Source organism: Muscardinus avellanarius (genome assembly GCF_963383645.1).
Source record: "Muscardinus avellanarius genome assembly, chromosome: 16".
NCBI lineage: Eukaryota > Metazoa > Chordata > Mammalia > Rodentia > Gliridae > Muscardinus > Muscardinus avellanarius.
In genome coordinates, this window is record NC_137802.1 from 44,690,094 (window position 1) to 44,702,483 (window position 12,390).

The 12,390-nt window shown below is 50.6% G+C and overlaps 1 protein-coding gene across 1 annotated transcript in view; it reads right to left on the bottom strand.

The window, feature by feature from the left end:
- ABCC3 (ATP binding cassette subfamily C member 3) overlaps positions 1-12,390 on the bottom strand; it is a gene marked incomplete at its 5' end in the record, with an annotated part of 64,636 nt that overhangs the window by 31,467 nt on the left and 20,779 nt on the right. The window contains 7 exons of the mRNA XM_080714038.1: positions 6,145-6,333; positions 7,567-7,698; positions 8,423-8,484; positions 8,679-8,804; positions 9,505-9,642; positions 9,852-9,977; positions 10,286-10,462. Coding sequence (XP_080570164.1) covers positions 6,145-6,333; positions 7,567-7,698; positions 8,423-8,484; positions 8,679-8,804; positions 9,505-9,642; positions 9,852-9,977; positions 10,286-10,462 — 950 coding nt within the window. The remainder of the gene's footprint in view (positions 1-6,144; positions 6,334-7,566; positions 7,699-8,422; positions 8,485-8,678; positions 8,805-9,504; positions 9,643-9,851; positions 9,978-10,285; positions 10,463-12,390) is intronic.

A 12,390-nucleotide genomic window follows, 5' to 3' on the forward strand; every position in this document is an offset into this window, starting at 1 on the left:
CCCTGCTCCCTATCTCCTGCTTAACCAACCACCGAGCTCTCTGTCACCCACAGACTTTCCTCTAAACACCTGTAGCCATCCTTTTGTCCTGCCTGGGAAGGCAAGTTGTCCTTTCAGCTTTCCATGCCTGATGCTGCCTCCCTGAGCCCTGGATCCCATCTACCTCCACTGCAGAAACACATTCACTCTTATATGATCTCCAATATCTTCCCCTCCCCTAGCAGCTCTGTGCCTTCACTCGTTGATATAACTAAGTCTCTTCGTGATGGGACCAACCTGCCACAGAACACTCTGGTCATCCCTCAAGTCAGGCCTCCCCTTCTGTTATGGGTTGAGTTGTATCTTCCTAAACGATATGTTTAAGCCGGGCGTGGTGGCGCACGCTTGTAATCCCAGTACTTGGGAGGCTGGGACAAGAGGATTGTGCAGGTTCAAAGCCAGCCTCAGCTTCTTAGAGAGGCTCTCAGCAACTTAGTGAGACCCTGTTTCCAAATAAAATATATAATAGGTCTGGGAGTGTAGGCCGAGGTAGAAAGCCCCTGGGTTCCATCTCTAGTACCACGATAAACCAACCAACCAAACAAACAAACAAACAAAACAAAACATATGTTCAGGTCCTGACCCCGGTGCCTATGCATGTGACCTCATTTTGACACAGAGCCTTTGAATTTGTAATTCAATTAAGATGTGGTAATATCAGACAGATTCTTATTTAGAATGTCTGAAAACGAAACAAAACAAAAAACTATGAAAAAAGCCAGGCGTGGTGGCGCACGCTTGTAATTCCAGCATTTGGGAGGCTGAGACCAGAGGATCGCGGTTCGCGGACAGCCTCAGCTACTTAGTGAGGCTCTCCGCAATTTAGTGAGACCCTGTTTCAAAATAAAAGAATAAAAAGCAGGGCAGGGGGTGTAGCTTGGAGGTTGAATGTCCTTGGGTTCCATCCCCAGACCCGCAAACAAAACAAAACTATGAGAAAATAGCCTAAGCCAGATGCAGTGGCACACGCCTATGATGCCAATACTTCACAAGCTGAGACAGGAAGATCCCAGGTTTGAGAACAACCTCAGCAACCTAGGGAGACCCTGTTTCAAAATAAAAAATAAGATGGGGCTAGGGTGTATCTCAGAGATAGAACGCCCCTGTGTTTCATCCCTAGTACCACAAACAAATAAAGTAAAAAGGGCTTGGGGTGTAGCTTGGAAGTGAGAATGCCCCTGGGTTCAATCTCCAGTACCCAAAACAAATAAACAAAACAGCCCTGTGGACACCTTGACTTTGGACTTCTGGAATAAATTTCTATTTACTTTGAAACAGCATAAACAAGGGAATAAATTTCTGTTGTTTTAAGTCACCCACTCTATGGTGCTTTGTTAGGGCAGTCCTGCAAACTGTACATCTCTCTTTACAGAAAGTGTCTAGACTTTCATGGCTCATTTCCACTGGATTCCCTCCCTGCCGTCCTTGGGCCCTCTCCCTTGGTCCCAGCCTCTGTTCCTGGCCAAGTCACCAACCAACTCTGTGCTGCCTTTAGAGGATCTGGTCTGCTGGCCAGCTTCCTGCTCTGGAGGCCACTTCTTCCCTGGGAAGTGCACTCCCCTGGTTCCAGGTCTGTCCCCAGCTCTGGCTGTCCATCCTCTGCTCTTCCCCTAGGGTTCTGCTGCACTCCCCTCCCTGGCATCTCCCTCTCACGCACCCTCTAGGACAACAGGCTCCAGTCATGGGCCTCCGGGACCCTATTCCCCATGGCTCTGTGGATGTGGTCACCTGCTAGCTGGGAATGTCCTCTTGCAGGGCCCACCAGCACCTCTGACCCAGCATGGCCAGGACCCAGTTTACTCCCTCGCCCCATGTCAGGCCTCCTCCTCCCTCTGAGCTCATCATTCAGCAAAAGATCCATCTTCTTCTAGTTACATAGGCCAGAACCCAAGGCTGCCCTAGACTCCCCCCTCTCCTCAGCGTACACACCCATCTCTGGATTAGCTCCAGAACTCTTCTTCTTCTTCTTCTTCTTTTTTTTTTTTTATAAATTTTTATGGTGCATTGTAGTCATACATCTCAATGGGATAAAAAAAAAAAAAAAAAAACTCGCCGGGCGAGAGGCGGAGGCGGAGACAGGAGGATCGGGCAGGTGGGCAGGTTCGAAGGGCTTCCAGGAACCCCCCAGTACCACCAAAAAAAAAAAAAAAAAACTTGTGGAGATAGATATACATACACACATCACCCGATCAGCCCCTACCCAATCTCTAACCCCTTCCCTCCCCCTCCCTCCTACCCACGCTTGGCTTCCTGATTGACTTTGATATGTTTAAGTACATCATGTAGCTCCAGAATTCTTATCTCACTGCGGGGCCTGGTGGCGCAGGCTTGTAATCCCCCGCACTTGGGAGGCGGAGATAGAAGGATCGTGCTGGTTCGAAGCCAGCCTTGCTGGCTTAAGAGACCCTGTTTCTAAATAAAAATATAAAATAGGTCTGGGAGTATAGCCCGAAGATAGAAGGGCTTCCAGGAACCCTAGTACCACACACACAAAAAAAAAAGAAAGAAAGAAAGAAAGAAAGAAAGAAAGAAAGAAAGAAAAGAATTCTTATCTCACGCCTGGCCTAGACTTCCATCTAGCCTAGTTGGTCCGCTTCCACCTAGCCACCTAGCCCTACATCCCCCTACTGCTGGCAGCGGCCCCTCTCTTGCCTCATATTTCTGGACGGCAGCTCAGCTTGCTCTCTGGCTCCCGTTTGTCTTGGCCCCTCCCTTTGTATACCTTTCAGGTCAGAAACATTTGAATTTCCCGAGTCATGCTGTTTCTGACCTTTGTGACTGTGCTTGGGGCTCACTCTCCCTCCTCTTTCATGTAGTTAACCCTTTAAACTTGAGAATCATCTCAGCTGGCAAGTATCCTCTGCCATCCCACTATGGCTCCCTTGCCCCTCTTGCAGTTCTCCCTGGTACACCTCTGCCCCCTGTATTCGTGTGTGTGTGTGTGTGTGTGTGTGTGTGTGTGTGTGTGTATGTGTGTGTGGTATTGGGGATTGAACTCAGGGGTATTCTACCTCCAAGCTACACCCCCAGCTCGGGTCTGTCCTTTGAGCTGTTTGACAAGGTCTCAGCAAGAGGAGGACTCCTGCAAGGCAGGAGGACAGAGACTATGCTTACACCGACCCTGTTTTATATTCTGTGCTCTAATTAGATTATTAATTGAGCCAAATGATCTGGGTGGTCTTAATGAGACATGATGTTCTTTGCATATGAAGATGTTACAGGAAAAAAGGTATTAAGAAACCTGGGAATTGCTCAGAAATTCATAAAATCCCAAATAGTAAGAATCTTTGACTAGTAGAAATTGAGACAATTACAGTTGTTTATAGATGCTGAGTCTGTTGGGGAAAACCTGACGTGATGCCTGCAAAATTAACTGGGCAAGTTTATGTGATCAAAGAGGGTCCAAAGGAGTGCCACAGCCCCACCACCCATATAGGAATAACATAGGATGGGGTATGGAATAGTAAGGGTTAAGGGAAAATGAGTTTGGGCATTAAAAAATAGACTTCCTTGGTACCTGCTCACAAAAGCACAAAAGAATTCTCTTAGTAAACAACTTAATAGATATTATGGAAAATTAGGTGCAGACATTGTATGTTAGAGAAATGGAATATGTTTGGTGTAGGCTTGGGGCTTGGGTCAGAATAAGTTAATAGAATACTTAGTGATTAAAATAGCAGATAAAATTAGCAGTTAATTTTAGAAGTAGAAACAGTAAGTATAGCATTTAGTAGTTAATAAGTTTAGTTAAAGTTTTTTTAATTATTATTTTTTTTGTGTGTGGTACTGGGGTTCCTGGAAACCCTTCTACCTCCGGGTTACACTCTCAGACCTATTTTATATTTTTATTTGGAAACAGGGTGTCGTAAACCAGCAAAGCTGGCTCTGAACCTGCACGATCCTCCTGTCTCTGCCTCCCAAGCACAGGGATTACAAGCGTGCACCACCATGCCCGGTGTTTAGTTAAAGTTTATTATGAGTGACAGAGAGATCAGCCAGGAGGGGCCCCCCTTTTTTGTCTTTTCTTTCCTTTTCCTTTCTTTGTGTTAGTGAGGAGTGGATCCCAGGGCCTTTTCTACCACCGGGCTATACTCCCAGACCTATTTTATACTTTATTTGGAAACAGGGTCTCACTAAGTTGCTGAGAGCCTCACTAAGTAGCTGAGGCTGGCTTTGAGCTTGTGTGATCCTCCTGTCTCAGCCTCCCAAGCACTGGGATTATAAGCGTGTACCACCACACCCAGCTCCTTTTTGGTGTTTTCTCACCAAAGATCAAAAGAACTCAAGAAAATAAATTGTACACTTTGTATTTTAAAATATGAAACATAGCCGGGCGTGGTGGTGCACGCTTGTTATGCCCACGCTTGGGAGGCTGAGACAGGAGGATCGCAGAGGTTCGAAGCCAGCCTCAGCTACTGAGTGAGGCTCTCAAGAAACTTAGTGAGACCCTGTTTCCAAATAAAATATAAAATAGGTCTGGGAGCATAGCCCGGAGGTAGAAAGCCTCTGGGTTCCACCCCCAGTACCACCAAAAAAAAAAAAAAAAAGAAAAGAAAAAAAAAGAAAAGAAACAGCCGAGCGTGGTGGCTCACACTTGTAATCCCAGCATTCGGGAGGCTGAGACCAGAGGATTGCGGTTCGCGGACAGCATCAGCTACTTAGTGAGGCCTTATGCAACTCAGTGAGACCCTGTTTCAAATTAAAGAATAAAAAAAAAAATAGGGCAGGGATTGTAGCTTGGAGGTCAAATGCCCCTGGGTTCCATCCCCACACCCGCAAAAGAAAAAAAAATATCTTTTATAATCTTTATGTCCTTTCTAATGGAAAAGCCCTTGTTTTCTTCACTTTTGGTTTAGCCTTGGCTGCGAACATGCTTTGCAGCTATGCAGAATTACATTGTTATTTAGGTTAATATTAAATAGCATTGATTTTCGTGGCTATGCAACAGGAATGAATTGTATGATGTTAGTTTGGTTAATTTCAGGTGTTTTTCCAACCGTGGTATCGGGATATGTGCTCATCGGGTCAGGTATGTACTGAGAAATTCATGTAAAAATATGTTTTGCCAAAAGTTGCTTGTACCCAGGTGGGATGAGAAATTTGTGTAAAAATATGTTCTTCCAAAAGTTGTTAATACCAAATACTTGCGTGTAAAAGCATATAAAAATTAAGCATTGGCTCTGAACGGCAGCATCCAGCCTCCGGATGCTCCGAGAACAGCTGCCTCTCATTCCCTCAACGTGCTGATTCCTCGCTCACCTTCGAGAACCCCTGAATTGGCCGGAGCTGGTCTTTGACAACCAGCCCTATTTTTTATTCTTTATTTTGAAATAGGGTCTCACTAAGTTGTGGAGGGCCTCACTAAGTAGTTGAGGCTATCTATGAACCCGCCATCCTCCTGTTTCAGCCTCTCAAGTACTGGGATTACAAGCGTGCACCACCAGGCCCGGCTGTCCTGCTGTATTCTATTTGGATTGCGGTTGGCTTCTCCCAAAGGCCTCAAGACCATTCCTTATTATCTCTGCACCCCTGGTGTCTAGCATCATTCAGATACCCTGGAGCCTCAAAAAGTGTTTGCTGAATGAATGAATGCCCTTCTATGTGGGCATTCATTCATGGGGCTCAACTGCTAGGCAGCTCTCTATCCTACCCTGTCATTTGAGAGCTCTATCTAGGACCAGCCTCTCATGTGACAGATGACAGAGCCTGATGGTGTTCGAAAGAGCCCTGAATTCAGAGTCCTGGACTCAGGCCAAACTTGTTTTTTTTACAAATGGTGTGCCCTTGGCTAAGTTTCTTCACCTCTCTGAGTGCCCACTTTCTCTATAAAATGGGAATAGGAAATCTCCCTAAAGGAGTGTTGGAAAGGTTTAAAGAAAGAAAGCTTATGAATGAATCCCCCTTGTAAGTGGGGTACAAATGGGGAAGCTGAGGTGGAGACAGTGCCTCTACTTTAAGTAGGAGCAGCCTCTTCAGCTCCTGGTCAAGAGAACTGAATCGTACCCTTGCAGGTCACACCTTCCCCTGGGCCCAGCCCTCAGGGGTGGCCAGCTAGTCCTCTGCCTCCCGGGAAGGGGAAGGGCCCAGAAGAGGGGCTGGTGAGACCTGAGCAGCTGTGGGCTGATGAAGCTCAGCAGGTCCCAGGTCACCTTGAAGCACATGCTGATGATGATGTCGAACTTGAAGGTAGTCAGCAGGGCCCAGAGGAAGGAGGGCTGGTGGGACCTGGTCCGGCCCCCCAGCAGCACCTTGCCCTCTCCGGAGGCTTTCTTCTCAAATGCTGCAGCCTTAGTGCTGGTCCAGGGAGGAAGGAGTAGTGGGTGGGAATGGGCACCTGGGCTCCATGAGGCCTGGGGACAGGCTGGGCTGGTGTGGAGTGAGGAGGAGGGGGGAGGGGAGTGTGCAGGGGGAGGAGCTCAGGAGGAGGAGAAGGAGGCAGCTGCTTTCTTGGCTTTCAGAGAGAGAGGGGGACAGACAGCATGAGGACTCCCCACCCTGTTTCTGGATTTCTGGAGGTGTAACAGACTGCTTCCCAAAGGACCATGATGACCCCAGTTCTTTCTGGCTTCTGGCTCTCTCTGCCCCCCCCAGAACTGGCTCCAGGAGGATGCTGAGACGCAAGGGGAGACAAGGGCAGGGATGGCTAGGGGTCTGGTCTCTGGGCAGCTGAACAGGGAGGGGTTGGAGGAGACACAGAAGTACAGAGAAGGGGTACAGAGGGCAGATGGGGGTGGGCACAGGCCTTTGCAGAGGCTTCAAGCCACAGAAACCAAGACACTGCTAACCAAGCCCAAGTCCTTGGTTTTGTCAACAGCTAGTGGACCTCATGGGTTCTGGGCTGAGAAGCACTGATCCCCACGCCCCAGGCTGTGGGCGAAAGGAAAGAAGACTCAGTCCCAGGGCCAGACATGGGTGAGAGAGGAGAATCTGAACCCCAGCTTTCTTGGTTGGGCAGCTGGCTCCAGAGACAGGTTGGTGGGTCCTTGATAGGAAGCTGCCAGGGCAAAGTCTCCTGAGCTGAAGGAGGGTCCTCTTTTGTAGGGGGTGGGGGGCTGGCCCTTCCCCTCCTGAGGGAAGTCCTTGGAATCTCTCTTTTCAACATGGTAGGGTAGAACAGATGTAAGAGCCATGCCTCTGGGCCATTCCAGCTCTGCTACCATCTGCCGGGGGAGGGAGGGACTCCAGGTGCACTGTTAAACTTCTGTGCCTCAGCGTCCCCTTCTGCAGCATGAGTATAATAGAATCTACACTGTAGGGCTGTTGAGAGAGTCAATGAGTTTGACTCCATGCTGAGGACAGTGCCCAGGACAGAGTAAGTACTAATGCAAGTTCCAGTCATTCTCTTGCCCCGGCAGAGCTGGGGAGAGCAGGTCCCACCCAGGGCTATACTTCCAGCCTGGGGCACCCTGCACTTACACTTCTCCCCACTGAGTGCGAGGGGAGAAGGTTCACCAGCATCACGCAGGAGATCAGAGCTGTGTGAGAAGGCAGGGTGGCGGGGGTGGGGGGGCATGGTGGGGACCTTACCCCACTGCTGACTTTTGCTGCTTCTTCCACGCCTCCAGGAGCTGCTGCACCAGCTTGTGGCAGCGGTTGTTCTCACTCAGGGACCAGAGGTCCTGTTCCTCCAGGGGACGCCGGTAGCCGAGGATGACCATCCTGAGCAAGAAGGTGGGGTGGGTAGGTGGCCCCACATGGGGTCAGGAGCTGGGAGCCAGTGTTTCCAGGGCCCCACGGTCTCCAGAACGGGGCTGGGGGAGGACTTGGATGCTGTGACCAAGGGAGGCATCTCCTTAATTCCTGCAGTGAATAGGCCTTAGATCCCAGGTCCCTGCCTCTGCCCCTCTCCTCCTCCTCCCCAGGTGCTCCACCTGCTCCTGGGCCCCTCGTGATGAAATACGCGCTGGCTGGGCCTGGATAGGCACAGGGGATGGAGCGGCCTCAGCCCGGCCTCAGGTGCTTCCACAGTGCCATGTGGTTAATGAGTTGTCACCCAGGTCACAGATACAATTATCCTGCTCAAGCCGCTCCGAGGGGCAGCCAAGGAGATGACAAGCTGCAAGCTTATCCCAGACGGAAGCGCTCAGAACTAATTATAGTTTTCTTCCAGGCCCGGGCCTGTCCCTGTGGCCAGCCAGATGAAGGGCTGGCCTGCAGATTTGGGAAGGGAGCCGGGCCTGGCCTGGTCTCTGCATTCGGCTTCTCTAGCCCAAATGGATGGACATGCATCCCCACCTTCTGCCCCATGCCTGCTGGGTAGGAGCATGCCATCTTCTCAGATTCCTAGACTTCTGGCCTGCTTCCCTTCTCCTCTCACTCCCTCTCTCTCTCCCTCTCCCTCTCTCTCTCCTTCTGGCCCAGGCTGGAGCAAGAGCCAACTCACTTTGTGACCCACAGGAAAGTCAGACGGGAGAGGAAGCCAGCATTGTCCTTTGGGCAGGGGTTCTAGAAGGCGAGAGAACAGGTCAGGGTGAGTCAGAAGTGCCCAGCAGCCTCTCCAAGCACAGCAGAGAGAGGGCCCTCGTCCCTTCTGCTCCCGATGCCAGCTGGGGTACCCTTCTCTTTGGCAGGGATGGGAAGGGATGGGGACTGCCGGTCAGGGCTGGGTTGGAGTCCCTGTGCCCTTCCTGCAAACTTACAGGGTCATCATTCTCTGGGGTGAAGAATGGCGGCTTCTCTCTGAAGCAGGACAGGATGAAGGCTGAGAGCACCAGGGCAAAGTAGATGTAAAAGGTGGTGAAGCGGAAAGGGTCCAAGATCTTGCCCTGGGGGGTGGGAGAGAGACAGCAGAGCAGGGCATCAGAAGCCACGGGGAAGCCTGGTCTCTAGCCTCTACCTCGGAGTCCCCCGTGGTCCAGTGAGGACTGACCACTGTACGCACACTTTTCCTGCATCCCCTTGTCTAAACTACAGCCAGGACAGCTCTGATGCCCACAATGCAAATTTGGCTCCTGCGGGTTCAGTGACTTGCCCAGGGTCACAAGCAGCAGCAGATGCTCCAAAGCCTGTCGCCAGCGACTGTCCTACCTGCTTCTCTCTGAGAAGAAAATGGGCCACTAACTATACCCCAGCGCTCCATCACCCCCTTCCCCTGCCAGAGATCAAGAACTAGAGACGGTAGGAAGAAGGGGGGGAGAACAAACTGGTGGACTTCAGGGTGAGCCAGAACCCTATACGCACTTTTGCATATGCTGCACAGACGCTGACTGACGCCCACTCCCGGCGCTGCGCTTGGTGGTGCTCCCAGGAGCACCCAAGAATGGCAGACATCTTTGACCCATTTCTCTGCTTCATTCACCCACCCCCTTCCTCCAGGCAAAGATGCAGTGAGGTGGGGGACAACATGAAAAGTGTTGAACAGAGGAGGCTTTAGGAGTGGGGAAGGATGGGGGGGTGGGTTCTGGGTCCCAGCAGTGACCTTGAACTCTGATAGGGCTGGACCCAGCAGGATCCCTCATCCCTTACCTCCCTCACAGCTGAGAGGATCTTGGAGCGGAAGGGGATGATGGCACAGATTACACACAGGAACCAGAAGATGATGAGGATCCCTGAGGACTGCACCCCTCGCAGTCGCTCATACTGGATTAGCAGGGTGGCCAGCAGCTGTGCAGGGTGGGCGGGGGAGGCTCAGCCGGGGCTCACACATCCGGACCTGCCTCCCTTCCTCCCTACTTCATGTGGCCACAGGTCTCTGGAGTCGCCCGCATCCTCTTCTGAGTCCCAGATGCTTGGCCTTCTCAGACTCCAGGGGTCCCCTATCATAACCCACACCCTCCGAGGCTTCCCATCCAGCCTCCCAGCCCCATACTGACCATGGTCAGCCCCACCACCAGGGGGGTAACAAAGAAGACCGGGGCAGGAGCCCAGCCTTGAACCAGGCCATGGAAGGAGTAGAAGAGATCTGCCCACGAGACACACCACAGCAGGATGGCCAGGACCTGTGAACAGGACATAGGTTGGAGTCCCCAACCCCAGAGGCAGGGACAGTTCCCTCTAGGGAGGGGGCACTGGCCGGCAACTTCTTGGAGGAGGGTCAAGGGGAGTTGTGTTGTTGCTGAACTTGCTAGAACCTCCCCAATCAGGGAATGTCTCAGTTAGCGGCAGACCTAGTTGAAGGGCTGTCGTGGCCCAGTGCCACAAGGCAGGTGAGCTCGGGAGCCTGGTCCAGCAGCAGGGAATGGGGCTCAGTCAAAGCAGAACCCCCCAGGCCCCAGCCACACTGGGAGGAAAGCCCCGAGACTCTGACCGTCTTGAGCTTGGACAGGAGGGAGAGAACGATGTAGTCATGGCGGCGGTGCTTCAGGTAGAGCAGGTAGCAGGGCAGGGTGACCCACAAGTAGATGCAGGGGATCCAGGCCAGCAGGGAGTTCTGGAAGCAGGGTGTGAGGTCTGGGTTGTCTGTGTACACAGACAGGTTGGAGTCCTGGGGACAAAGAGAAGAATTCGGTGCTGTGGCAGCTTCCTGGAGGAACTGGGCTACCCCCACCCCCGGAAGTGGCTGGACCAAGTGGGCAGCTCCATCCACCTGGGGTGGGGGTGGTTGGAGACAGTGGGGATGAGAGTGCCTGAGTGCACCTGAGCAGGTGCTGCCCTGAGATCGTAAGCTGTCCAGGGAGGCATGGCCGCCCCTTCGCCTCTTATCCTCTCTCTCTCTCAAATTGAGGTATAATGTAGGTGCAGTTTACTGCACCTATTTAAAGTGTACAATTCATTGAGTTTGACAGTTGTATACACCCTGAAAACCATTGCTGCAGTAAAGATAAGAGAATATCTCTATCTCTATATCTCTCTAGGTAGAGTATCTCTATCATTCTGCAAGTTTCTTTGTGCTGCTTTGCTACCCACCCATCTCCAACTGATCTGCTTTGTTATTTTATTTTATTTTATTTTATTTTATTTTATTTTATTTTGCGGTACTGGGGATGAAACCCAGGGGCATTCTACCTCTGAGCTACACTCCCAGCCCTATTCTTTCTTGCTTTCTTTCTCTCTTCTTCCTTTCTTCCTTCCTTCTTTTCTTTCTCTCTCTCCCTCTTTCTTTCTTTCTTCTTTTCTTTCTTTCTTTCTCTCTTTCTTTCTTGTGGTACTGGGGGTGGAACACAGGGGCTTTTCTACCTCCGGGCTATACTCCCAGACTTATTTTATATTTTATTTGGAAACAGGGTCTCACTAGGTTGCTGAGAGCCTCACTAAGTAGCTGAGGTTGGCTTTGAACCTATGTGATCCTCCTGTCTCAGCCTCCCAAGGACTGGGATTACAAGCATGCACCACCACGCCTGGCTACTTATTCTTTATTTTGAAATAGGGTCTCACTGAGTTGCAAAGGGCCTCACTAAGTAGCTGAGGCTGTCCGAGAACTGCGATCCTCTGGTCTCAGCCTCCCCAGTGCTGGGATTATAAGCGTGTGCCACCACGCCTGGCTTGTCATTTAATTAATTTATTAATTTATTTATCTAGGGTGTCGGGGATTGAACCTAGGGGCATTCTACCTCTGAATTACACCTCCAGCCCTATTTTTTATCTTTTATTTTGAAACAAGGTCTCACTAAGTTGCAGAGGGCCACACTAGATGAGGCTGGCTGCGAACCTGCGATCCTTCTCGTCTCAGCCTCCCAAGTACTGGTATTACAAGTGTGTGCTACCACGCCTGACTCTGTTGCTTTGTCATTTCATTTTAGATTCCTTCCCTCCCTCCTCCCTCTCCCTCCTCCTCCCCCTCCCCCCCCCTCTCTGCTGGACACAGTAGTGCATGCCTATAGTTCCATTGACTCAGAAGGCTGAGGCAGGAAGATCCCAAGTTCAAGGCCAGCCTGGGCAATTTAGCAAAAGTCTCTCTCAAAATAAAAAATAAAAAAGACTTGAGAGTGGTGGCGCATCTTGTAATCCCAGCATTCAGGAGGCTGAGACAGGATTGTGGTTCACCACCAGCCTCATAGTGAGGTCCTTTGCAAGACACTGTTTCAAAATAAAGAATAAAAAATGGGGCTGGAAGTGTCACTCAGATGTAGAATGCCCCTGGGTTCCATCCCCAGGACTGTAATAATAATAATAATAATATAAAAAATACTGGTGTGTAGCTCAGTGGTAGAGTGTCCTCGGGTTCAATCCCCAGTACTACTAAAAAAGAGAATAAAAGTAATTAGCTTTTTATTTTATCGAGTAACATGCCTGTAGTTTTAGAGCCCTCTTCCTTATGAGGCCTCTCCCAGGTGAGTGACAGGGAGATGCCCGGAGCTTAGCTGCCTTTAAGATAGAAGTGGCTACCCCTTGCCTCACAACCTCACTGGATGAGCAGGAGACTCAAAGGAACAAAGAAATGTGGAGAGATCTTTGCAAACTATAAATTCTGGG